The 27531-nt window shown below is 39.3% G+C and overlaps 1 protein-coding gene across 6 annotated transcripts in view; it reads right to left on the minus strand.

Annotated features, from left to right (window-relative positions):
* Positions 1 to 27531, minus strand: part of PPP1R12B (protein phosphatase 1 regulatory subunit 12B) — a 147209-nt gene that overhangs the window by 36074 nt on the left and 83604 nt on the right. Inside the window, exons 19-20 of one of the 6 annotated variants that reach the window (XM_063297367.1) lie at positions 15980 to 16070; positions 14814 to 14938 (exon numbers count right to left, since the gene is read on the minus strand). The exons of 4 other annotated variants lie outside the window; for them this stretch is intronic. In XM_063297367.1, coding sequence (XP_063153437.1) covers positions 15981 to 16070 — 90 coding nt within the window. In that variant the 3' untranslated portion in view covers positions 14814 to 14938; position 15980. Of the gene's footprint in view, positions 1 to 14751; positions 15381 to 15979; positions 16071 to 27531 lie in introns of those variants that run through there. One more of the 6 variants, XM_063297368.1, reaches the window with a different exon arrangement.

Here is a 27531-nt window from a genome sequence, read left to right on the forward strand (position 1 = left end):
CCCCCTTGAAATAGTCAATCTTAATGGTCTCTGACCAGTCCATAACTTTCCCGGCAAGAGCTTTGAACTCCATGACATACTCCGCCATGGTTCTCCCCCCCCCCCCGCCTAAGTTGCTGGATGCCCACCTTCACTTTCATCTTGTCAAGTGGGTCCTCGAACCGCTCTCTCAGTGCCCTCATCAAGTCTCATAGGCTGTTCAGCTCAGGGGCCGTGGCATTGTGCAGTTGCACAAATCATTCCGCTGCCAGTCCCTGAAGCCTGGCGCCTACCTGGCTCACTTTCTTGTACTCAGTGGGAAAGCAAGACCCATATTCCTTCATGTAGATGGACACGTTGGTCAAGAAGAATGCCAGCTGTCGTGGATCGCCATTGAATTTAACTTTTATTTCTTTCGGGGTCACAGCTGGCATCACTTCACTGTGTGCAGCTCTCCCCCACCCGCCCTTGGCTCTCCGGGTGGCCTCCACTCCGCCGGCGCCTCACTGGGGATTCGAAATCCTGGGTCGGGGTTAGGGTGCATCGCCTTCCTCGTGGGTCCAGCGATGCCACTCTGGATAGCTGAGTCAAAATCTCTGCCAAGGAGTATGCCATGGTTTCAAGGGTTTTCGACACTTGTTGCAGCACCACTTCCATAGCAGGCACCCTCGCCTCCAAACCCTGCATTTCTTGCGGAGTTCCATTGTGGTCTGATATAGTCCGGTGGGATCCCGGGCTCCACACCTTTACTTGTGCCTCCACAGGTGGAGGGGCTCTTCCTTCCCCCTCCCTGGCACCAGGCTGTGAAGGACCCATCTTTGGTTCTTCTATGATCACGCTTGGTGTCTGAGGCTCCCTCTCAAAACTGAGGGAGAGAAGAACACTTTCCAATTCCGTGGTGTTGAGCTGGGGTTCCATCTCACACTCACTGTCACTGCTCCCAGAGCTCTCCTCTGACTCAACTTTTTCCTCTTCCACCTTGGTGTACAGCACTGTCCTCTCCGATGATGGTAGAGGCGATGGCTGCTTGGCTTGGGATTTTCCATGTTTAGGCATGATTCGTTAACTCTCAGCTGAGTTACTTTCTCAGGAAGTTTTTTTGAATAAAACGAGATTCGCAGCTTAATGTCAGCACCTGGTCATTCGAGCATTTACACAATCACAGTCAAGAGGCTGGGATTCCTTTAACTGTTTAATGAAGCGAAATGAACGGTACAGAAGTAGAGCTGCAAATGGAGAGTTCCCACTCAAACCTAGATTTAAAACTACATTCCCTTAGTTTGTTCCCTTTCCCATGAAAGCATGTCACCCCCCCTCCCATCCAGGTGGTGTTTCTGTTGTATCTCAATTCATTGTCCTTGATGTCTTCCATAGCCATAATAATCCACTTCACACTCCAACCTCACACCCCCTCCCATCTGGCGGCACAGAGTCTACACCATTCACAGGGAAATGATGGCAGATCCTCTGATAAGGGGTTCTGTGAATCCTTTGATCGGGGGGATCTGACAATAGAAAGCATTGTGACTGGATGTGTATCTTTAAACTGTTTAAACTGTTGTTCCTTGACAAAATGATAGATGGATATAAGCCTCCATTATTACCAGGTTTCAAGCACCTATCATGGTTTTCTAGTTTCACTGTTAATCTATGATTATGACAATAGAGGAAACATCCATTCAATAATGCTTCCTTCCTTTCCATTCCCACAATATTATATCCTTTCACTTCTCTGAAAAGATCAGCTAAGGGGAAATTTGTTTTGTTTTTCTGAGGCTATAAGATAGCTCTTAAAATCTAGCTCACAGTTTCAGATCAGCTCAAGAAAAGGACAATAATTTAAAAGATCTAGATTTCCAGACACGGCTGAGGAGGGATATGCAAAACATTCTGATACATAGTGTTCCAATGCTGGAAATGGGCTTACCCATTTTTAGTATAGTTGAAATTGCCCACCCTGGTCTTGGAACACGTCTTGTGGAATGTTTTACACACCTCTAGAGCAGTGTTTCTCAAACTTAGCAACTTTAAGACATGCGGACTTAACTCCCAGAATTCTCCAGCCAGCACTGTAGGAGATGAAGTCCACATGTCTTAAAGCTGCCAAGTTTGAGAAACACTGCTCTAGAGCCGACCTGCCTTTTCCCAGGTTTTTATTATAGTTTTGTGTATATCCTAAATTCATTTTAACATCAAAAGTAACTCCATGTCTCACTTTAGAAGGCATTGTAAAGCTGTAAAACACAAAGAAGGATGGTTTAAGCACATTCTTATTTTGCTGATATGTGCAATTTCTGCTGATATTAGGAAATTATTTTCTAAATCAACACTGCCTTTCATTTAAACATTATAAAAAAAAATACTCCTAAAATATGTAGCAGCTTTTCCACAATATCCTGTCATCAGTAGTGAAAAGCAAACCTTAGCAGGAAAATATGGGATGGAAAACTTCGAAGAAGGAACAATTATGTATATACTGCTGAATAATTATAATTGTCCCCCAATTGTTTTGTCTCAAGCAAAAAGAATGCCATTTTCTCCAAGAACGAGTTATAGGCCATAAATCTGAGTTACTCAGGAGATGAAAAGCAGTTTAATATGCTTGGACTACAGCTTAATATGAATGGACAGAAAGTTATTTTTATGAGCTGTCAGTGTTAAAACGCAGTGGCATAACTTATCATTAACTAGTCACAAAATCCTACTTTCTCTCTGCTGAGGATGGATATGAAAACTACAGGTTATGTTTCCTTCTATCACTGGGAAGATACAGAACATATCCTGTCCTATAATTATACAGAATAGACAAGATACTTTAAACTTAGTCCTTGAAACCTAATAAATGCTACTTAAACCACAGTGATTCATTTTCTGACAATGATCATGGGGACATAAAATGCTATTTAGGTTAAGTCTGAGGCTAAGAGTTGGAGATCTCACAAAGTATTGGGAGGTAAAGAGTTCTGTCATGAAATTTGGATTTAATTATCATATGATTAATAAGTAAGAATAAACAGAGAAACCTTTGAATAAACAATATGTTATGTAAAATATATATTTAGGTGCTCTAAATTAATTAAAAATCTCTAATTTTGACTGAAATATAATTTTAAAGAATGAATTGTTATAAAAAAACTAAAAAAGCAAATTATCTTTAAAGAGAAAAACATTATGTAATTTCAACTTCTATTGGCACTTAATTAGCAAAGTTTTAATCCCCAAATAAGTTAAGCCCATAATATATTACATCAAAAATATTTAATAATGATTTAAACATTTAATAAATAACACCTAGATAAAGAATAATCAGATTCAAAGCTGATGAAGATGGTTATCTAAATTTATATTACAATAATATAGCTGTGCTCATTTTCCCAGTTTTGTACTTCTGGGGTCATGAATTCAACAGGCATATATGCTATGAAAACTGGGCCCTCTGCCTTAAATGCTATTTAGTCTTAACATCTGAGAAATGCAGAACGGATAATACCCAAATTGCTGCCAACACCTGGAAATTGTTCCCTCAAGACAGGATAAACGTATAAAATGCACAGCAAAAGACATCTCAATTAATGGAGCCTGGTTTCAGTTAGCAACCCTAAGCATGTGCTTGAAGATTAATAATATTCTTCTGATGACTCTGATGACTCTGAAGGCCTGACATACTAATAATAATGAAGTTCTGAGTGGCTAGAATTGCTTTCTTAAACAGATTAAAGGAAGGAAGCCTTAAAGCTGTTCTCTTATTCCTTTGATTTTTGTACTCAGCATCTTCTAGAAATGAACCATTTTATCAGAAACTGTATGCAATATATGCCTTTAAATAGCATTATTGATATTGTTGCCGTGATGACTTACATCTGACCTTCCCTTGGGCATCTGATTAGACTCTAGAACAGACAGACTTTTCATCTAACCTGGAACCGTTGTTCATATAAAAATAGCACTGTAAATCTAATATTAGTTTTTATTATTGTTTGCCACCCAGAGTCACTGGTTTGAGATGGTGGCTATATACAAATTGAATGAATGAATGAATAAATAAATAAGGTCTTTATGGGGGAAATATGAAATTTTTTAACATCAAAAATATACTATATTTTTGAATGTGGACTTGGCTAAGAAAAAGTAAAAATAACCAATTTTAATATAACAAAAAAGTTCTAGCATTGTTCTATCATTTCAAAGAGTAAAACTGGAAGACATTTCATTATAGCATCAGATGGCCACTGAAAAATCATAACCAATTCTGAAAACTAGAAGAACCTACTTTTTTCAACTCCTTCTTCCAACACCGGTAGCATAACCACTATGTATGGAAGCTATTTACTGTTTTATACTTTTCTGTGAATAGAACTCAGAATTCATAAGTTATTTAAACATACATATGAGCCTCACTGTACAAGCATTTTCAAAAATGGTTGTTTGTTGTTTATTCGTTTAGTCGCTTCCGACTCTTCGTGACTTCATGGACCAGCCCACGCCAGAGCTTCCTGTCGGTCGTCAACACCCCCAGCTCCCCCAGGAACGAGTCCGTCACCTCTAGAATATCATCCATCCATCTTGCCCTTGGTCGGCCCCTCTTCCTTTTGCCTTCCACTCTCCCTAGCATCAGCATCTTCTCCAGGGTGTCCTGTCTTCTCATTATGTGGCCAAAGTATTTCAGTTTTGCCTTTAATATCATTCCCTCAAGTGAGCAGTCTGGCTTTATTTCCTGGAGGATGGACTGGTTGGATCTTCTTGCAGTCCAAGGCACTCTCAGAATTTTCCTCCAACACCACAGTTCAAAAGCATCGATCTTCCTTCTCTCAGCCTTCCTTATGGTCCAGCTCTCGCAGCCATATGTTACTACAGGGAACACCATTGCTTTAACTATGCGGGCCTTTGTTGTCAGTGTGATGTCTCTGCTCTTAACTATTTTATTGAGATTTGTCATTGCTCTTCTTCCAAGGATTAAGCGTCTTCTGATTTCCTGACTGCAGTCAGCATCTGCAGTAATCTTTGCACCTAGGAATACAAAGTCTTTCACTGCTTCTACATTTTCTCCCTCTATTTGCCAGTTATCAATCAAGCTGGTTGCCATAATCTTGGTTTTTTTGAGGTTTAGCTGCAAACCAGCTTTTGCACTTTCTTCTTTCACCTTCATCATAAGGCTCCTCAGTTCCTCTTCACTTTCAGCCATCAAAGTGGTATCATCTGCATATCTGAGATTGTTAATATTTCTTCCAGAGATTTTAACTCCAGCCTTGGATTCCTCAAGGCCAGCTTGTCGCATGATGTGTTCTGCATACAAGTTGAATAGGTAGGGTGAGAGTATACAGCCCTGCCGTACTCCTTTCCCAATCTTAAACCAGTCTGTTGTTCCGTGGTCTGTTCTTACTGTTGCTACTTGGTCGTTATACAGATTCTTCAGGAGGCATACAAGATGACTTGGTATCCCCATACCACTAAGAACGTGCCACAATTTGTTATGGTGCACACAGTCAAAGGCTTTAGAATAGTCAATAAAACAGAAATAGATGTTTTTCTGAAACTCCCTGGCTTTTTCCATTATCCAGCGGATATTGGCAATTTGGTCTCTAGTTCCTCTGCCTTTTCTAAACCCAGTTTGTACATCTGGCAATTCTCGCTGCATGAACTGCTGAAGTCTACCTTGCAGGATCTTGAGCATTACCTTACTGGCATGTGAAATGAGTGCCACTGTTCGATAGTTTGAACATTCTTTAGTGTTTCCCTTTTTTGGTATGGGGATATAAGTTGATTTTTTCCAGTCTGATGGCCATTCTTGTGTTTTCCAAATTTGCTGGCATATAGCATGCATTACCTTGACAGCATCATCTTGCAAGATTTTGAACAGTTCCGCTGGGATGCCGTCGTCTCCTGTTGCCTTGTTATTAGCAATGCTTCTTAAGGCCCACTCAACCTCACTCTTCAGGATGTCTGGCTCTAGCTCACCTACCACACTGTCAAAGCTATCCCCGATATTGTTATCCTTCCTATACAGGTCTTCTGTATATTCTTGCCACCTTTTCTTGATCTCTTCTTCTTCTGTTAGGTCCTTGCCATCTTTGTTTTTGATCATACCCATTTTGGCCTGGAATTTACCTCCAATGTTTCTAATTTTCTGGAAGAGGTCTCTTGTCCTTCCTATTCTATTGTCTTCTTCCACTTCCGCGCATTGCTTGTTTAAAAATAATTCCTTATCTCTTCTGGCTAACCTCTGGAATTTTGCATTTAATTGGGCATATCTCCCCCTATCACTGTTGCCTTTTGCTTTCCTTCTTTCTTGGGCTACTTCTAGTGTCTCAGCAGACAGCCATTTTGCCTTCTTGGTTTTCTCTTTCTTTGGGATGTATTTTGTTGCCGCCTCCTGAACAATGCTGCCAACTTCTGTCCAGAGTTCTTCCGGGACCCTATCTACTAAGTCCAGTCCCTTAAATCAATTCTTCACCTCCACTGCATATTCCTTAGGAATATTAGTGAGCTCATATCTAGCTGATCTGTGGGTCTTCCCTAATCTCTTTAGTCTGATCCTAAATTGTGCAAGAAGAAGTTCGTGATCTGAACTACAGTCAGCTCCAGGCCTTGTTTTTACCGACTGTACAGATGTCCGCCACCTTTGGCTGCAAAGGATGTAATCAATCTGATTTCGGTGTTGTCCATCTGGTGAAGTCCATGTATAAAGCCGTCTCTTAGGTTGTTGGAAGAGAGTGTTTGTTATGCAGAGTGAATTGTCTTGGCAAAATTCTATCAGCCTGTGTCCTGCTTCGTTTTGTTCTCCCAGGCCATACTTACCTGTAATTCGAGGTGTCATTTGATTGCCCACCTTAGCATTCCAGTCTCCCGTGATGAAAATAACATCTCTTTTAGGCGTGTTGTCCAGTAGGTGCTGCAGATCCTCATAGAACTGCTCTACTTCAGCTTCTTCAGCATTTGTGGTTGGGGCGTATATTTGGATCACTGTGATGTTAGATGGCTTGCCCTGAATTCGAATTGAGATCATTTTGTCGTTTTTTGGGTTGTATCCAAGCACTGCTTTAGCCACTTTACTATTAATTATGAAGGCTACTCCATTTCTTCTGTGGTCCTCTTGTCCACAGTAGTAGATCTGGTGGTCATTTGATGTGAAGTGGCCCATTCCAGTCCATTTCAGTTCACTGACGCCCAGAATGTCGATCTTTAATCTTGACATCTCACCAATAACCACATCCAATTTGCCCTGGCTCATAGATCTTACATTCCAGGTTCCAATGGTGTGTTGATCCTTAGAACATCGGATTCGCCGTTCACCACCAGCACCGTCGGCCGCTAGCCGTCCTTTCGGCTTTGAGCTAGCTGCGTCATCACGTCTGGGGCTAGTTGAGCTCATCCTCTGTTCCTCCCCAGTAGCATTTTGACCATCTTCCGACCTGGGGGTCTCATCTTCCGATGGTATAACGACATATCTCTGGTTGTACTGATCCATTTAGTTTTCACGGCAAGAATACTGGGGTGGGTTGCCATTACCTTCCCCAGGGATCACATTTAGTCTGACCTCTCTGTCATGACCTTCCCGTCTTGGGTGGCCCTTCACGGTTTAGCTCATGGCATCATTGAGGTGCTCAAGCTCCAGCACCACGACAAGGTAACGATCCTTTGCTGAAGCAAAAATGGTAAAATACAGCAAATATCAGCCAGGCTCTAGAATCATCTGCCTGCCTGTTCAATATATATAACTAATGTCTGCTCCTATCCTTTTATTTCCCAAACTGTCAAATGAAAGTTTAAAAAGCAGGTCTGAGAATAATTAAAAATATCAACTGTTCAGAACCAGCACAGAGGTGGGGAAGGAAATAATGTAAAGAAGTACACATTCAAAGAATAATTTTGCTTGAGTCTCACCCATCCTGTTTTAGCTACAGGTACTTAGACATGATAACACAGTTAAAACAGGTCAGAATCAGTATATTTCAGGCTTGCAGAATTAATTTTGTTTTTTATTAGAGTACTGAGAATCATTACCTCAGATCAAAGTTGGAGACTTGGGATTAGTGCTGAGTACCAGAAAGAATCAAAGCTCACACTTTCCATGCAAAAAACTACTTTCATAATTTCAGTAGGATAATTTGGAATGGGATTGAGAAAGATAGTGTTGTTACAGTTGCAAAATCTGGGAAAAATTGCCAGTCTATTACAACTTACTCCAAACAAAAGATCCACATCTACCTTCTGCATGTTCCTTCTGCAAGAGGGCTATGCCAAAGTAATTATAGAAAAAGTGGGTGCTGAAGAAGGAGTTAAGGTGGGAATGTTCTCAGGGCGAAGGAACTTTTTATCATCTTTGGTGGACTTGTGAGAAGGCCCAAAAATTTTGGGATCAAATATGTGTCAATATACAAAAGATTCTCAAACTGGACTTAAAAAAACAAAACAAAACCCAGAACTGTTTCTCTTGGGACTGATGGAGAAACAGCTTGAACAACATGGGACTTTGCTTTTATGTATGATTACAGCAGTGAGACTTTTATATGCACAAAGATGGAAAGATCCACAAATTCCTACAGTGGAGGACTGGATTATTAAACTGATGGAGCTGGCCCAAATGGCCAAGTTAACAGTGTTGATAAGAGTACATACCGTTTCTGGATTTGTTTCTATTTGGCAACCACTTTTAGACTATTTGCTCATGTCATAAAAAAAATGAGGCTTTAATCTTGGGTTTTGATGATTAAAAGGTCTGATTTTATACAAATAATGTTACTAAGGTTTAACTAATGGTAAGAGATTAGATTTGTAATTGCATTTATATCTGTATTGGAGAAGGTCGGAACTCACTTCCTTTTTTATTCTTTTCTAACTTTATCCTTTCATAGTTTTTCTTTTCTCTTTAGGTCTACACTCTGTCTTTTCTATACTCTATTCTGTATTTTAACTATGCTTTGAAAAATAATAAAGTTCTTTTACAAAAAAAAAAAAGAAAGAGTTAAGGAACTAAGTAGCACAGCATTATGCAGATGTTATGGGTGAAATACGTCAGCAAGGAAGAAAGGCAAAATCTTTGGAAGATCGAGAAAACTCGATGCATGCTTCAGACCCTGCCTCTCTGAACTGGATATGTTGATGGAAGAGTGTAACTGTGTTAAGCTAAAAGCAATTACATCTTTCCTTAGAAACACAAATATTAATGAGTCTAGGTATCATGATCCTGTGAATGAATACAATCATATTCAAGTGACTGCAACTGAAAAAACAGAAAAGTCTCTTTCAAGTTGAGTTGACTTTGTGTTCTTTTCTTGGCAACAATAGAAATGATCTGCCATTGCCTTTTTCTAGGGTGTTTTTTTTAAAAAAAAATCTGCGTCTGTCCTAAAGCCCTGGGTTTTCCTGGTGCTTGACCATCCAGGTACTACTGAGGTCTGACTCTGCTTAGCTTTTTGGCTGCACCCTCTTAAAGAACTTCTGTCTCTCAGTTTGAGGAGGTCAAATGGGAAGAATCACCGATTCCCTCATATAGTTGATATCCAAAGAGAGCTGTAGTTATCTGTAACACTTGAATTTTGACTCTTTGGGAAGACAGTATAATTATCTATAGCAACTTTCTGAAGTATGATATTGATAACTTCTATTCAGGGCAAATCAAGATTTAGTGTGCTGTCAATGGGTAATATACTTTGCATTTTATTAGGCTATACATAACTTTCCAGAAGTCCCTAATTCCTCTTAATGGTACATTGTTAGAAAAAATTGAATGCTGTGTGAAATGAGCAAGACAGAAAAAGAATTCCTGACTCTGACAGGTTTAATCAAGGTATTTTTTAACAGACAGAATCATCACTAATTGGAACAGTGATCGCAGAAAGTAAACAATGAATACAAAGTAAATTATTTTAAGAAGAAGCCAATAGGTAATGCCTTTAAACAAGTATTACTAAGGTTACCTACCTACCTACCTACCTACTTTTTGTGTCAAGTTCTCATTAATGCTTCTCAAATGTTCATAAACATTTCTATTTTCCCTTAGTTTGTATATATTAGGTTTCACTTTGTGCAACCTCCTCCTTTAATGCACGAGTCACAATTAACAATTGGGAAGTTATATTTAAAAATGGGTGATTAAATGTTCAAACATAGTACGCAGTGTTAGCATATATCCATGGTGAAACTCTTGCCTTTTGCTGTGGGGAAATACCTCAAAGAATACTTAGGAAAGCATCTGGGGAGATGGAGGTTTATCCTAACCACTGGGTGGGCGTTCATGTAGCATTAGTTAGGAGTTTCTATGAATGTTTTGGTGTTTTATAAACTGCTCATGACTGGCCCCAAATATTAATGGGCCTCACTGCATATTTATCTTAGAACTCCTGGGTCTGATGGTACTCTTAGTCTTATTCATCCAGGTTTCCTTCCTCCCTCCCTTCCTTCCTTCCTTCCTTCCTTTTGTAGGGCCATCCAACTCAAACCATGTGATTCTGTGGAACGTACAACAAAAAACAAAGAGAAAAAAAATAACCAGGTCAGCTGGGGGCAGCGGTGACAGTGGAGTGCAGGGCAGAGTGCAGTGTGGCCAAAAGGGCAGAGATGAGGGGAGATAGGTGGGTGGGGGTAGATGAAAGCGCACCTGCGATGGTAAATGTGGGCACGCGAATTTTGATCATCTGAACGCAGGGGCACTGCAACAGCCATAACTTCAAGGACCAGTTGTAAATACCATTTGTTCAGCGTCATTGTAACTTTGGTCCCTGAACGAATGGTTGTTAAGCAAGGACTACCTGTAGTTGTCTCTGTTCAGATTTGCAAGTAGTTTTCTTCCAGCGGCACTCTAGATATCTTCTATTGCTTCATAGAACAACAGAGTCCCTGTAGGCCCTCTGAAAACCAGGGGGCATACCAGGATCTGTGCACAGAGACAACCTACAGGATGATGCCACCACTTCCTTCCACATGGTGACCAAGGCCTCAATTGAGCTGTGTATCAAAATCTCAGGAAAAAACCCAAATTCCCTCTGAAACCCAAAGAGGTCCATTAGATGGGGTTAGCTGTTTCAATTTAGAATGACTAAATTGAACACCAAGTCTTACTGCTGCAGATTCTGATTTGTTCCTTCTTTTCATGTCTATCAATAAAACCTTAGGCTTTGCTTCTTCATGGATTTTGCTGTGACAGGAAAACACTAAAATTCTGGCTTTGTTGTGAACTTGTCTCTATGCATTTGTCTTTCTGCTTCTTCCTTCTATAGCTCAACACCGTAAAATAAATCATTTCCATTGCCCCTCTCTGAACTTCTGCTTCTGTTCTCACTGATTTGAATGTGCGATTCTCTGAATGTGCTACTTTCTGAATGTGTTTTCTCAACTTTCTTTCATCTTGAAACAAATGTTATTGTCTGAATTTCTTGCCTCTCGTTGCATTGAATAATCTGCTAAATTGTCATAGATTAGTTTTTATTTGATTGCTGTCTGTTAGTTTCAAATATTCTTTGTGCTACATTCCCCATAAATTGTCAATTGCTTGTTATTTGATTTCTCTTATGCCTTAAGTCTTAAACATTAATTAATATATACTGTAGTACTGAATTATTAGTATAGTTATTATAGTTTCATTTTTGGACTTCCAGAATGCATCAGCCTGTTGTGATAGCCTGCTATAGGCTCCAGAGCTTGGCAACAATATGGAAGTGGTTAGGCCCTAATCTAATACAAATGCTGAAACAAATGACAACCCATTTACCAACCCCATACAAGTACAAAGAGGAGGTATATTGCAAAAAATATAGTACTTAAGCAAATAGCATAAGATGATTCAAGCAAATGAACAGAGCCACAAGGGAAGACCAAAAATAAAATCAAATGGAGTTCTCACTCAAGGCACAAATGACCAGGCTCAAATTATTCTACTTTGGACACATTATGTGAAGACCTAGCCCTCTGGAAAAGGCTCTAAGGCTGGGAAAGGTGGAAGGAAACAGAAGAACAGGACGACAAGCAGCAAGGTGGATGGACTCAGTTACAGTGGCGATGAGTGCACCATTGGAAGACCTGAAAGACCAGGTTAGGGATAGATCGTCATGAAGAAAATCTACATGGTCACTAGGAGTTGAAAATGACTTGGTGGCGCATAATCAATCAATCAATTACAGCAGAGTAAACGGTAAATTGATTTGGGGGAGGATTTCAAATACAGTAAAAAAGAGCATGGGCAAAAAAACCCAAACCAAAGACACTCATTTTTGGTTTCTTGCCAGTACTACCTGGTTTTTTTTTCCTGCTAGCATTTTTCTGGCAGGTGCAGGGTCTGCTTTTTTTGGACCAACCAAATGTTGATCTGTTGGTTGCGATAGGAATTGACTGACTGGCTTGTCTACCGAGCCTGACGTTGTGGGCTGAGAGAGAGTGACTGGCCCAAGGTCACCCAGCTGGCTTTCATGCCTAAAGTGGGACTAGAACTCACAGTCTCCTGGTTTCTAGCCTGGAGCCTTAACCACTAGACGAAACTGGTCTTGCCAGTACTACCTGTTTTTTTTTTTACACAATCTTCAATACCTATGGTTGGTTTCTGTTTAAATTTATTCTACAATTATGCAAATCAAATTAATTTGAAAATTAAAGTACCTAAATGGGATTAATTAATCTATGTTGTGATTATATAGAAGAGAAGCTAGAAAGCTACAAAACAAAAGAGGGTGAGGTATGCAGCTGAAAGTATAATAAAGGACTGATTTATTTGCTTAACAATGAATCCTAACAAGCCCCTTAATTGACAGAAGAAGAAAAAAAGCCTCATTAAGCAATCAACTGAACGGAGACTATTGATATGGTCATTTTACATGGCACTCAATGCTTTTCAAACTGGAAGTTCTTAATACCCTTGGTATTACTGCTGAAGGGGAGAGGCGAGGTCACAACAGTAGCATGAGAATTAAGAGCAAAGGGATGGGATACAAGAAGGCAGGAAGAAAACAAATGCAAGGTCAGTGGTACGAGAGCTGGATGGAGGCAATGCAAACCACTAATGGGTTTTCACAGTCACAAATGCATGAGAATGGAAATAGTAGAATAGGAATTCCTGAGGACATTAAACTAACAGCAATAACAAGGTGTGATCTTACAACTTAAAAAAAATCCTTAACAATGATGGTAATATTTGCTCCAGAGGTAAATTCTCAGCCAAGAGAAACATTCTTCATGATTTGAAATTAAAGAAAATAGTCTCATATTTTCCATCAGATTTGCACAAGTACAAAGAAAAGTAAACATGTATCTCACAGCATGATAAAATAACCATTAGATGTTAGATTGACTTTATTGGGCTCTTTGCAACTGTTTCTAACTTTTCATAATATGGTGTTTCTTACTCACTGGATATGAAATTGCTGAAACAGTACAGATGGGAAGTAACTATCATGAGAAAGCTGCTCATTTTTATGTAATGATCAATTAAGTTTGTAGACAGAATAATTCTAAAACGTTTGGAAATAGCATAGTCCCAGGTCGAGGAACTAAACTTCTTATGCACTACCAGATAGGGGACAATGGGAAAAGTTTTTTCTTTCTCACCCATTTATTTAGTGCAAATTCAGTGAACTTTCTCATTGTTTCCAATGAAAGGAAAATTCCCTACACCAACTTTCACACTAAAGTAGCTTTTCCCTGTTTGTAGGGCACTGTTGGGAAAATGAGAAGATTTGGGATTCAGCATATCCAAGAATTCCCTTGATTCACCCCAACACCATGGAAACACCATAGATTTCTGCCATCACAACAAGTAGAACTCGCCTGGTGGAGAGCAAAGTTCATAACATTCCAAGATTAAAGGAGTGCATTCTTGTCCCATTTTCTGCATAGCAAATTGCACTTAATTATTTATAGTAACTTTGCAGATGAAGTAAAACTATTTTTCTTTAAGGACAAAATCAGATTTAAACAAGGAATGCACACAGCTGTTGAAATTTGGCAAGTGAATGTCAATGGCTGTTTAATTAGGTAAAAATAATCAAAAATAATCAAAATATATTCTTTACAGTTTCTTTAATCTGGTATACCTATTCCTACATTTTTCATAATATGACAATGTGGATTCCAGATATCTGTGGAAAATTTACGATGGCCATTGCTACAGAGAAACATTTCAAACAGTTCAGTATGCCTAGAAGATAAAAAATGGAAGGAGTAATGTTTTGATCAATTAATATTACCCCATCTATTTTTAAGCTTCTGAGACAGAAAAGGAGCAATTCAAGAAAACTTCTGAAGAATCTGAGTTTTCAAGTTTCTTTGTAATGCCTACTTGCACACTGGACTCTGGGCATTTGAAGAAATAATATGAGACAGAACAATGACAATTGCTGTATGAGAGATCCAGGCTATTTTAGAGACCGTGGAGTATTACACATCATACCATTCCATCAATACTACACAGCTAAGTTGGATGTCAAACTTCAAAATGAAATATTTAAGTATGTGACACATGAGAAACACAGCAGGTTAACAAGCTGATCAGGTTTTGCCTCATTTCTATTTAAAATGTATGTGCTGGTAAAAATATCTAGCAGATGCAGTTCCTGATCACTATGAAGAAATAGGAAGCAGTAACTACAGGTAAAATTAAGAGGTTTTATTTTATTGAAGTTTCCTTCTACAATATAGCCTTGTTAGGGCTTTAATGTACTCCAAGACTTTGAGATCAGAAATGAACTATGCACTGAAACTACAGTCAGGAAAGATATATGTAACACGTAATCAAGGCCAGCCCTTAGGAAGTTGAAATAAAAATACAGAAATTAAGTGACTGCTTACTTTGAGTGTCTTTGCAATCGGGGAAGGAGATGATGGGGGAGAATCAGACTGAGACTTTTTGCTTCGAGTGTACTCCTTATTCCTGGTATACAAGGAAGACATGGTCCATTCAGGGTGGTAGCAAGGCAACTTTCAGTAGCAATAAGATAGCACTCCTCTGTCTCTGGCTGTGGCTGTATAGTGATGTCTAAAGTAAGAAGAAACTGATTTGACAATTACAGTGTTTTATCCATTCTTCAAAGTGTTAAGTTTCTAAGCATCCAGATAATGTTTGTAGGAAAAATATTACAGTCAGCAGTATTCCATAATTCTTTAATCATGGTAAGATAGACCCAGGGAGCTTCTGTAATCAGACAGAGCCAACCTCAAAACTAAATCGGTCCTCAGATCTTCCACAGTATTCCTCGCTAAACAACAGTTTCCATACAGTGAAGCCAGGATATTTCCCGATAACCAAACAAAAGAAATCTGATCACAAAAATGACAAACCCTAAAGACTGATAATTTGTCCAGCTAGGAAGAGAGTTCCTCGAAAAGCATTTTTAATCCACAGCATTTATAAGGCAGATCTTCACTACTGGAACTGAGCTGCATCATCAGTGAGAAAGTACAAATAAGGAACGAATGCTGCTTCAAAAAAGGGCAATCCAGATGAAGCTGTGTTTTGTTCCGTCCTCCAAATCAGGAACGCCTTCACACACTTGTATCTTCCCTCCCCTTTTGCTATTTTCTGACATTCCAAATTCTTACTTGCTCAGTGAGGAATGCTGGAGGGAAGCCAAAGGCATAGATTCACTTTCAACTTGGGATTTGGGCTGCTACTTGTATGAGAAAGAAAGCTATTGGTTCCACAAGCCCAGAAAGCTTCAAGATAGAGATCTCAGCAGAACTCAGCAAACTTGTACAGTCTAAAATTTAGCCACTTTTTAATGTAACTGTAAGAAGAGTGTTCTCCTTTTACAAGATTTTTAACATTTTAGAATCAACATTAGGTAGGTCAGGTACAAAAAGTGGAAAATTAAAGTCTCTTAAACACTGACTAAAGCTTATTAACCTGAAACAGATTACCAAATGTACACAGGCAATATTAAATTATATCTCTATAAGTAACAAGTACCCTGTTAAACTAAATAGCACAGTTCATAAAACAGTTCCCTCAGTTATATATTTGCTAAATTAGTTTGGGTGTCATCACTTACTAAGAGGTGCATATAAACAGCACACTTACTTTAAGAAGAAAACATTCTGAAGTCCCCCACTTTGTGAACCCAACAAGCTTGGTTTTGCAGAATTAAGAACACAGTGGCAGCAGGCGAATTCTGTGTGATAAATCCAGATTTAGTATTATTTAAGAATAAGATAATAAGAATAGCTATTACTCCCATCCTACTGATTTCAGTGACTCTATTTTAACCATCGCCATGTTCGATGTCAATCAAGTAGCTTACAAATCTCAAATTAAAATTTGCATAAGTATTTTCAAAGGCGTTTTTATTATTAATCTGTGTGTAAAATAAATATATGCCAATCAGGTAAGTATTACTACTTACTTCTTACTAATTAGAAATTAGAACAATTACCATCATAATCACATTTTCTGCTAATCAGAGTAAGTCAGTCAAAAACGTAACAGGGAACAAGAGGTGTGTTATTCCTGGACAGGAGGCTTAACAATATCCTTTCGGCAGAGCAAAAGTGCCCTGTGACACTGGAGGAAACTGAGACTCTCCCTCACATGTTCTTCAGTGTCTCTTCCCTCATAACTCTGCTTACTAACAGAAGTTCCACCTGTTCTGAGGAGGAGTTTATTCATTTTTTACTGTCAGACCAGAAGGCTAACATCTCCAGGAGCATCACAAATTTATTTTGGCTGCTATTGCTTTATGCAGGAAAACACATTCCTAATTTTAGGGTCTTATGAATATACAAAATTTTATTATGCTTTCTAATGCTGTTTTACATTTTTAAGCCTTTCTGTTATATCTCACCAGTCACCAACCACAATAACATTCTCTTCTGTGTGGATATATACAAACCTAAACACATTTAGTAGTTTAGTAAAATTAGTATTTAATATTTTATTCATGAAGTAGGTTGATAATTTAGTCAATTAGTTTTAAATATTTAGATTTTTTAGTATTCTGCAACTTGTATTTATAATGTTTTGTAGTAAGAACCATTTTATTTATTTCTGTTAATCAGTTAAAAATGTCTATGAATTTGAATCACGTTACAAAAATGTATAAAAAGCTGATCAGTGACCATAATAAAGGAAGAAAAGACACTTTCTTGGGAAGAGCAGCATGTATTTTCCACAAAATTGTCTATCTACACTAAACTTGATTTCTGTGGATCTCTGTGATTGTCCCATATCTCCAAAAAATAGTAATAATAATAAATCCAAATGCACGTTTGCAAATCTGATTTTTTTTTTACTTTTTTCTTCATAATTGCTTGTTTTGGCAAATGATAAAAAACAATTAAAAGTAGCCTACCATGCCAATAAAGAGAGTATCAAATACCATTTTGAAGGAAATCTAGCTTAACCCCCAAGGTAAAGTTAATAATCTCCTAATTATAAACACACACAATCTTTTTTAAACACTATGTCAATATATCCAGAACAATAGAGTTATTCATAATCAACAGTAGTTAAGCTTCTGCTAGGATTAACTGAGAGTGGGAAGGGAGAGCAGAGCTTTGCATTTAAAGGCAAACAAATCATACAATTCAAGACCTGTGAGCCAATTTTAAGATCCTGAACTTACCAATTATAAATAAACATTCCAACATTTAAAAACAGAAAAGAACTAAAAGTACATTTTGCTACAAATTCAGAATTTCTTCAACTTCATAAAATCATTTTCCCATCAGTAGTTGGAAGTATAATGTAATAAGTTATAAATATATTAGTGTTTACAAGATACTCCATCTCACTAAGAAACACAACTATTATATCTACTCAACAACTATGGCTATAAACTTTTCCCTTGCCTATTTATGAATCTACTTCAGTTTGGGGCCAATTTGATTCTGCCTCTGTAACTAGCACTCATAAACCTACTCTCCCATTTTAATAATCTCTATGGGAATGCCACAATGAAAGATCAATCTTGGCATTGTTTTTTAAAAAGCCTATTAACAGAGCATTTTTTAAAACTGATGGCTTTTGTTTCAGCTCTAATATTCAAGCCCCTAAAATGGTATTTTCTCCCAAACTGAGTAACTATACATCAGTTCAACAACAGCACTGCAGGGAGAAGAGAGCTATCAGAAAGACATATTGCTTATTAATAAGGATCTCTCTTCATCCTCAAAACATTCTCATTAGGAATGAAATTTATTTTTTACTTATTTCCAGCATTTATTAGCCACCTTTTGAAGATAACTTTTATAACTGGATAGGAAAAGTCATTCCTTTAGATTAGTTTAGTAATTGGAAATTAATAGGAAAGGGAAACGTTATAAACTGATACAATATACCATAACAATTTATTTCAATACATTAGCTATACTGGCTGTAAATTCCAGGATTTCTTCAAAAAATCTGTATTCTACTTTCTACTGTAGTTTTCAAAACACCTTATAAGGCAGTCTATTCCAAGATAGGTGGTCTATCCCATCCCTCTCCCTGAGTCCATGCTACGTGGCATAGCGGGCAGTAAGGGTTCTCCAGCTCTTTCGGTCTTGGGTGAATATTTTGGCGTCCTTCCATGTGATATGCAATGCCTTCAGGTCTTGTGTCAGTGTTCTTCGCCATGTTATTCGAGGGCGTCCTCGTTGTCCTTTAGCGTCAGGAGGAGTCCAACTCATTGCCACTTTAGGGATCCAGTCTATCCCATGCTTGTCTCAAATTAATTCAGAAATTATCCAAGATTTAATCATGGAAAAAATTACCCTCCAATTAGTTGAATTACATCTCCCAGTGCATCAGACTATAGAGAAGAGTGAGAGGGGAGCATAACACTGTTTTCTCTCTACCTATTGCTCATCTCTGTCACTGGTTAAGAGATAAGAAATGATGCTGAAAAGTAAAAAAACTGGCTAAGTCAACTAAAGGAAACTGGATATTCTGCTGTTTAGATTTTAATCTTATCAGTGCTTATAATATTCATAAGCCATAACAGGCGCAAGCATGAGACAGTGTTTGCCTCCCTTTTCTCTTATATAGCTAGTATGTGTGATGGGAAGAAAATCAATGGAAAGCAGTTTAGGGTAGCTTTATAATTCTACTTCCACAGCAGTCCTGTTCAGATAGTACAAAACCTTTGGAAGTTGACTTGCATGAAATCTACTCTTCTGCAGATATTTGTGCAAAGTGCTGTTATCTGGGGGGCAGCAAGGATTGAGCTCAAACCTTCACCTGGTGAGCAATGTGGATTTCATAACACTTAAATAAAGCTCATAGATACCTAAGATACTGAATTCGGCTTTTCCCATTGCCAAGCTAAATTATTTCACACATGTGCACAAAAAATTGCTTTAGCTATCCCTGGCAAAGTGAATCACCTCACCATCCTTCCTCCGAGCTTAAAATATTTTATTTAATTTTTATCCCCCCTTTATTATTTTTATAAATAACTCAAGGTGGCGAACATACGTAATACTCCTTCCTCCTTCTATTTTTCCCCACAACAACCCTGAGGTGAGTTGGGTTGAGAGAGAGGGACTGGCCCAAGGTTACCCAGCCGGCTTTCATGCCTAAGGCAGGACTAGAGCTCACAGACTCCTGGTTTCTAGCCCGTTGCCTTAACCACTAGACCAAACTGGCTCTTTCAAAATATATTGTAACACACACACACAAAAAAAGATCATCTCCATTTTCTGCTTTATTTCCAGTACACAAGCTCTATATTGTCCTTTGATTTCTTTAATTTTTTTCTCCCAAAGCCATGAACGCTCACTGGGTAACTTCGGGCCAGCCCCCTTTTCCCAGATCAACCTAACTCAAAGGACTGTTGTGGGGAAAAGGGAGTTGCTATGTACCTGCCTTGAGCTCCTGAACAAAAGGAGGGACATAAGATAGATGATAAATAAATGGACATCAGTTGAGGAAATTATGTAAAGTGTTAATCTTAAATATATGTTTGCTCCTTTCATTTTATCCTCAATGTTTTACACAAGGATTCTTATCCTACACTGATTTTAGAGGCTATGCTAGCAGTTGCCAAGCTGGTGCTATACAATAAGGCAGGCTGAGATAGAAAAGTCTGGCGCATACTTAAGATAATGCATATATAGTTTAAGCATATGCAAAGGCTTCTTTTGGGGTTTCCATGTTTCAGTTAGCTGTCTGACACTAAAAATAACGAGATACTTCTCTTGGAAGGAAGGATCACAGCAACTGTCACACGGCAACACATATTTTAAGGTAGATCCCAAGGCCTTTAATCAGACACAATAAAATGACATTTAATTTTAATAGAAATTTTAGGAAAGAGTTTTATCAGATACAGTCCAATAACAAATCATTTGGTATTTCAACTGGAGAGTCATTTCCTTTTTTTAAAAAATTTCAGTGGAGCATATGGATTCCTTAATAGTCAGAGTAACGCAATCTGCACGAAGTGCGAGATATCTATACGCTCTGAGATACTTTACAGTTTGCAAAATTATGACAAGTCTTTAGAAGCAAACAGGGGAAGGGAAGCACAACCTTTCAAGGAAGAACTAGCTTGCTCTGTGACCATAAGATGATGTCTGATTAGTGGAGTGAGGGAGAACGGCAAACCCCGCAAAACAAAGAACCAACCCCAGAAAGTAGGAGAAGGAATGGAGTGCCCCAGTAAAGGGCATTGCTTGTTTCTTGCACCTTGAATAGGAACATTCCATACTGCACCACTTTATTTCAAGTCCCACTTTCAATCTTACTGTTTAACTTCTTCTAACATGCAGAATCCGACCACATCAGAGAACTACTGCTTTTGAAAAACTTACATATGACTACGAGTTCATACCTGGCAAATGATTTTTTTTTCTTTTTACAGTACTGATGAATCACCCCAATCTACTCTGGGTGTTGTACAACAGAGACAAAATAAAAGCAACTACCAGAACCAGCACCAATACAGTGATTCCTAAATATCCATTAGAACAGGAGGTCTTCAGAGACTTGTAAAACGCAAGGAGGGATGAGATTACATGCAATTCTGGGAAGAGGGTATTCCACTGCATGAGGTTGCTACTGAAAAGTACTCCACCTTATACTAAATACTATATACTGTGAAAGGATTTTGTGTTGTTGGCAGACGCAGAGAAATTGGCTCTAGGCTGAGCTAAACTGATGCAAAAACAATGCAGCTATTTCCTGTAAAAGAAAACACGCAAAGCTGTTTGCCTGCAGTGAACTGAGTACTGAATGCTGCTCCAACGCCCAGCAGCAGGTTCTCATCATGGGACTGCCACAGAAGATCCCTTTCAGCAGTTAAACACACAGGAATTTACAAGTCCGTTCAGACATCTTCCTTCCCTGACTGGTATACAGTCAATGCAGTCAAGCTCTTTTTTGTTTGTCGCACAAACTAAGGGTCCCATAAATTCGTATGATTTAGTATTGTAAAATGAAATAACTCTTCACATACTTTGTCAAAGGTAGCTACAGACCTCAGGTCTCAATCAGTTTATCCATAACTCTGGTTAGGAAGAAAAACAAAAAAAAGGCAGAAATCCAGAGGAAGTACAACTTTCTTTCATCCCCCACAGGTCATATTCTTGGCACATTCAGGAGTTTAATCATATTTAGGCAACTTTTAGAAACAAACAATTTCATTTAAATACTGCATAAGTGGCTACAGAGAACAGTATGTACATGCAATAAAAATAGCAATAAGCTAAAAAAAATGAGGAAAGAAGATACATTCCCTCTTGAAGGACATTTCCTAGGCTTCAAGCCAAGAAATGCACTCTAGGGAGTCCACTTTTCATTCAAACACTATTATATATGGAGAAACTAAAAAAAAACATAAAGTATATTAACATTTGATCATTTTATAGCAAAATCCATGACTTTAAAACTCTAGTATACTGAAAGTATTTATAATTCAAAAGTAATTTTTGTAGTTTTTGTGACTTCAGACACAGTAAGATCTGAAACAGAAAGCAGATGCTTCTTACAAGTCAAGAATTAGGTGACATTGCCAAACTGTATTTTATGCTACATATGACTAGAAAAATGATGCTGGTGAAAGTTTCTATAAGGTCACTTAGCATGCAAGTAAATGACCCATGCAAAAAAAAAATCCTAATTAAAAAGCATAAGACCATGGGAAGGTGGAGGCTACTAGCCAATGCAAGATATTATATGCAACAAATTCATGGCATTTACTTCTAAGTAAAGAAACAATAGCCTGTGCTACGCTTAAGATACTACCCTGATAGCTGAAAATGCAAAGGTTCTGCAAGCTCTAGTAATAAACGTCAAAGAGCACAGTGAAAAAATGAGACTAAAACTAAATATAAAGAAGTCCAAACTAATGACAACAGATGGAACAACCAGTCTTAGAACTGGCAATGAAGATATATATCAAAGTGGTGAACAGCTTCTGCCTTTTAGGATCAATCATCAACAGTAAAGCAACTAGCAGTCTAGCACTTGGTAGAGAAGGCATGAAGGCCTTGGAAAAGATATTCAAATGCCGTGAGGTGTCTATAGCTACAATTCTATACAAATACAGAAATCTACAAGCCATAGTATTCCCTGAGACACTGTACGGAAGTGAAAGTTTTGAAGAAGCAGGATAGGAAGAGTACTGATGCTTCTGAACTTTGCTGTTGGAGAAGACTCCTGAGAATATGATGGATAGTTGTTGTTGTTTATTCGTTTCGTCGCTTCCGACTCTTCGTGGCTTCATGGACCAGCCCACGCCAGAGATTCCTGTCGGTCGTCAACACCCCCAGGGACGAGTCCGTCACCTCTAGAATATCATCCATCCACCTTGCCCTTGGTCGGCCCCTCTTTCTTTTGCCCTCCACTCTCCCTAGCATCAGCATCTTCTCCAGGGTGTCCTGTCTTCTCATGATGTGGCCAAAGTATTTCAGTTTTGCCTTTAATATCATTCCCTCAAGTGAGCAGTTTGGCTTTATTTCCTGGAGGATGGACTGGTTGGATCTTCTTGCAGTCCAAGGCACTCTCAGAATTTTCCTCCAACACCACAGTTCCAAAGCATCGAGCTTCCTTCTCTCAGCCTTCCTTATGGTCCAGCTCTCGCAGCCATGTTACTACGGGGAACACCATTGCTTTAACTATGCGGACTTTTGTTGTCAGTGTGATGTCTCTGCTCTTAACTATTTTATCGAGATTTGTCATTGCTCTTCTCCCAAGGATTAAGCGTCTTCTGATTTCCTGACTGCAGTCAGCATCTGCAGTAATCTTTGCACCTAGAAATACAAAGTTTTTCACTGCTTCTACATGTTCTCCCTCTATTTGCCAGTTATCAATCAAGCTGGTTGCCATAATCTTGGTTTTTTTGAGGTTTAGCTGCAAGCCAGCTTTTGCACTTTCTTCTTTCACCTTCATCATAAGGCTCCTCAGTTCCTCTTTGCTTTCAGCCATCAAAGTGGTCATCATCTGCATATCTGAGATCGTTAATGTTTCTTCCAGTGATTTTAACTCCAGCCTTGGATTCCTCAAGCCCAGCATGTCGCATGATGTGTTCTGCGTACAAGTTGAATAGGTAGGGTGAGAGTATACAGCCCTGCCGTACTCCTTTCCCAATCTTAAACCAGTCCGTTGTTCCCTGGTCTGTTCTTACTGTTGCTACTTGGTCGTTATACAGATTCTTCAGGAGGCATACAAGATGACTTGGTATCCCCATACCGCTAAGAACTTGCCACAATTGGTTATGGTCCACACAGTCAAAGGCTTTAGAATAGTCAATAAAACAGAAATAGATGTTTTTCTGAAACTCCCTGGCTTTTTCCATTATCCAGCGGATATTGGCAATTTGGTCCCTAGTTCCTCTGCCTTTTCTAAACCCAGCTTGTACATCTGGCAATTCTCGCTCCATGAATTGCTGAAGTCTACCTTGCAGGATCTTGAGCATTACCTTACTGCATGTGAAATGAGTGCCACTGTTCGATAGTTTGAACATTCTTTAGTGTTTCCCTTTTTTGGTATGGGGATATAAGTTGATTTTTTCCAGTCTGATGGCCATTCTTGTGTTTTCCAAATTTGCTGGCATATAGCATGCATTACCTTGACAGCATCATCTTGCAAGATTTTGAACAGTGCAGCTGGGATGCCGTCGTCTCCTCCTGCCTTGTTATTAACAATGCTTCTTAAGGCCCATTCAACCTCACTCTTCAGGATGTCTGGCTCTAGCTCACTGACCACACCATCAAAGTTATCCCCGATATTATTATCCTTCGTATAGAAGTCTTCTGTATATTCTTGCCACCTTTTCTTGATCTCTCTTCTTCTGTTAGGTCCTTGCCATCTTTGTTTTTGATCATACCCATTTTGGCCTGGAATTTACCTCCGATGTTTCTAATTTTCTGGAAGAGGTCTCTTGTCCTTCCTATTCTATTGTCTTCTTCCACTTCCGCGCATTGCTTGTTTAAAAATAATTTCTTATCTCTTCTGGCTAACCTCTGGAATTTTGCATTTAATTGGGCATATCTCCCCCTATCACTGTTGCCTTTTGCTTTCCTTCTTTCTTGGGCTACTTCTAGTGTCTCAGCAGACAGCCATTTTGCCTTCTCGGTTTTCTCTTTCTTTGGGATGTATTTTGTTGCCGCCTCCTGAACAATGTTGCGAACTTCTGTCCAGAGTTCTTCCGGGACCCTATCTACTAAGTCCAGTCCCTTAAATCAATTCTTCACCTCCACTGCATATTCCTTAGGAATATTAGTGAGCTCATATCTAGCTGATCTGTGGGTCTTCCCTAATCTCTTTAGTCTGATCCTAAATTGTGCAAGAAGAAGTTCGTGATCTGAACTACAGTCAGCTCCAGGCCTTGTTTTTACCGACTGTATAGATGTCTGCCACCTTTGGCTGCAAAGGGTGTAGTCAATCTGATTTCGGTGGTGTCCATCTGGTGAAGTCCATGTAGAAAGCGGTCTCTTAGGTTGTTGGAAGAGGGTGTTTGTTATGCAGAGTGAGTTGTCTTGGCAAAATTCTATCAGCCTAAGTCCTGCTTCATTTTGTTCTCCCAGGCCTTACTTACCCGTAATTCCAGGTGTCATTTGACTGCCCACCTTAGCATTCCAGTCTCCCGTGATGAAAATAACATCTCTTTTAGGCGTGTTGTCCAGTAGGTGCTGCAGATCCTCATAGAACTGCTCTACTTCAGCTTCTTCAGCATCTGTGTTTGGGGCGTATATTTGGATCACTGTGATGTTAGATGGCTTGCCCTGAATTCGAATTGAGATCATTTTGTCGTTTTTTGGGTTGTATCCAAGCACTGCTTTAGCCACTTTACTATTAATTATGAAGGCTACTCCATTTCTTCTGTGGTCCTCTTGTCCACAGTAGTAGATCTGGTGGTCATTTGATGTGAAGTGGCCCATTCCAGTCCATTTCAGTTCACTGACGCCCAGAATGTCGATCTTTAATCTTGACATCTCACCAATAACCACATCCAATTTGCCCTGGCTCATAGATCTTACATTCCAGGTTCCAATGGTGTGTTGATCCTTAGAACATCGGATTCGCCGTTCACCACCAGCACCGTCGGCCGCTAGCCGTCCTTTCGGCTTTGAGCTAGCTGCGTCATCACGTCTGGGGCTAGTTGAGCTCATCCTCTGTTCCTCCCCAGTAGCATTTTGACCATCTTCCGACCTGGGGGTCTCATCTTCCGATGGTATAACGACATATCTCTGGTTGTACTGATCCATTTAGTTTTCACGGCAAGAATACTGGGGTGGGTTGCCATTACCTTCCCCAGGGATCACATTTAGTCTGACCTCTCTGTCATGACCTTCCCGTCTTGGGTGGCCCTTCACGGTTTAGCTCATGGCATCATTGAGGTGCTCAAGCTCCAGCACCACGACAAGGTAACGATCCTTTGCTGAAGGATGGATAGTTAAGAAAACAAAATTATCTTACTTCAGACACATTGCAGTATGTCAAGACCTAAGTCTCTGGAGAAGGCTCTAATGCTGGGAAAGGTGGAAGGAAGGAGAAGAACAAGAGGAAGTCCAGCAACAAAGTGGACAGATTTAGTTATGGTGACAATAAGTACATTGTTGGAAGACCTGAAAGACCATGTTAGCTTTCTTGATTCAGACCATCTGCTCTTTGGAAAATAAAATTTTCATAGGCCATATCTAATAAATATGCAATGTAAATTACTGCGACATTTGCACATACACATTTTTCATTAGCTTCTGCCACTTCCTGGCTGAATATTATATTCTTTCTCTGTTTCCATCTTCTACTCTGGATTATTATCCAGCTATCAAATTCTGCACATCTCCTTTATGGTTTAAAAGGGGCTTAGATAAATTCATAGAGGGCAGGGCTGATAATGATCTCTGGGTTAGGATACCTCCATATACCAGTGGCAGGGGAGCAACAACAGGAAAGGCATATATGTCTATCTCCTGCTTGTGAGCACCTCAAAGAACACAGCCTGAACACTGTGAAAAACAAAATGCTGGACTAAAAATTTTCCCCTACTTAGGTTTTGTTACTCATTACTTTGGATAGAAGTCAGGTCACCAGCAGTGACTTCGAACAGAGGCAGAATAAGGATCGGCAATTAGGACAGCAAATTCCATGCTCGTTTAATGTTCTGCTAACTCAAGGAGAGATGGAGAGCACTTCAACTCAGCGGTGAGTGAAGGCCATAAAGAATTCTGACATGATCAAGCAGACTATTCTTATGCATTTGGGTATTATTTTTTTCACTTTCTCTTTCTCCTCTTGCAATTTCCTCCTGAAGCCTACTACTTGATTCCTGCTATTCATCAGCCACTAACTCCACTGCTGTCTGATTTTTTTATTTATATCCTGCATTTTTATTCAAGAGCTCAAGGTCGGATATACAGGTAGTCCTCAGTTACCAATAGTAATTGAGACCAGGAATTCCACTGTTAAAAAGCACAGTAGTAAGGTGCAATGACACGTGACTGTGCCAACTTATGATGGTAGTTCCACCAGTCCCAGTTGCCATTGTTAGGCGAATCCTGTGTGGTCGCAGCATCCTGCAGTCACATGATTACCACTTGTGGCCTCCTGCCAGCTTCCCCATGGACTTTGCTTGTCAGAAGCAAGCAGTGAAGGTTGCAAATGGCGATCACGTGACCATGGGATGCTGCGATGTTGTAATTTTGAGCCAGTTGCCAAGCACCCCAACCGCAATCATGTGACTGTGGGGACTCTGTGATGGCCGCAACTATGAGGACCTGTCATATATACACCTTGTTCAGCGCCTTCGTAACTTCAAACAGTCTCTGAATGAGTGTACATTAAGTGAGGACTACCTGTATAGTGCTCCCTCCTATTTTTTTCCAAAACAACTTTGTGAGAAGGCTAGGCTGAGAGAATGTGACTAACCCAAAGTCATCCAGTGAGCTTCTGTAACAGAGCAGACTAGAATGTGGGTCAACCCAGTACTAATTGGGCATATTTACCACTGCAGTGCACTGGTTTGAAAAAATTCTAAGGTGTCATATAAATATGGATAGGGCTCTTGCATCATTAATAATTGCACAGGTGAGGAAATTTCAGCAGGTACAATTTGTTACCCACTGAAATGTCTTCTTAAATATATCTATTAAAGTTACAAAAACCCTATCTTCTTTTCCATGTAGCAATCTAGCCTTTCCCAACCTATCACA

Source organism: Candoia aspera, chromosome 3 (assembly GCF_035149785.1).
Source record: "Candoia aspera isolate rCanAsp1 chromosome 3, rCanAsp1.hap2, whole genome shotgun sequence".
Taxonomy (NCBI): Eukaryota; Metazoa; Chordata; class Lepidosauria; order Squamata; family Boidae; genus Candoia; species Candoia aspera.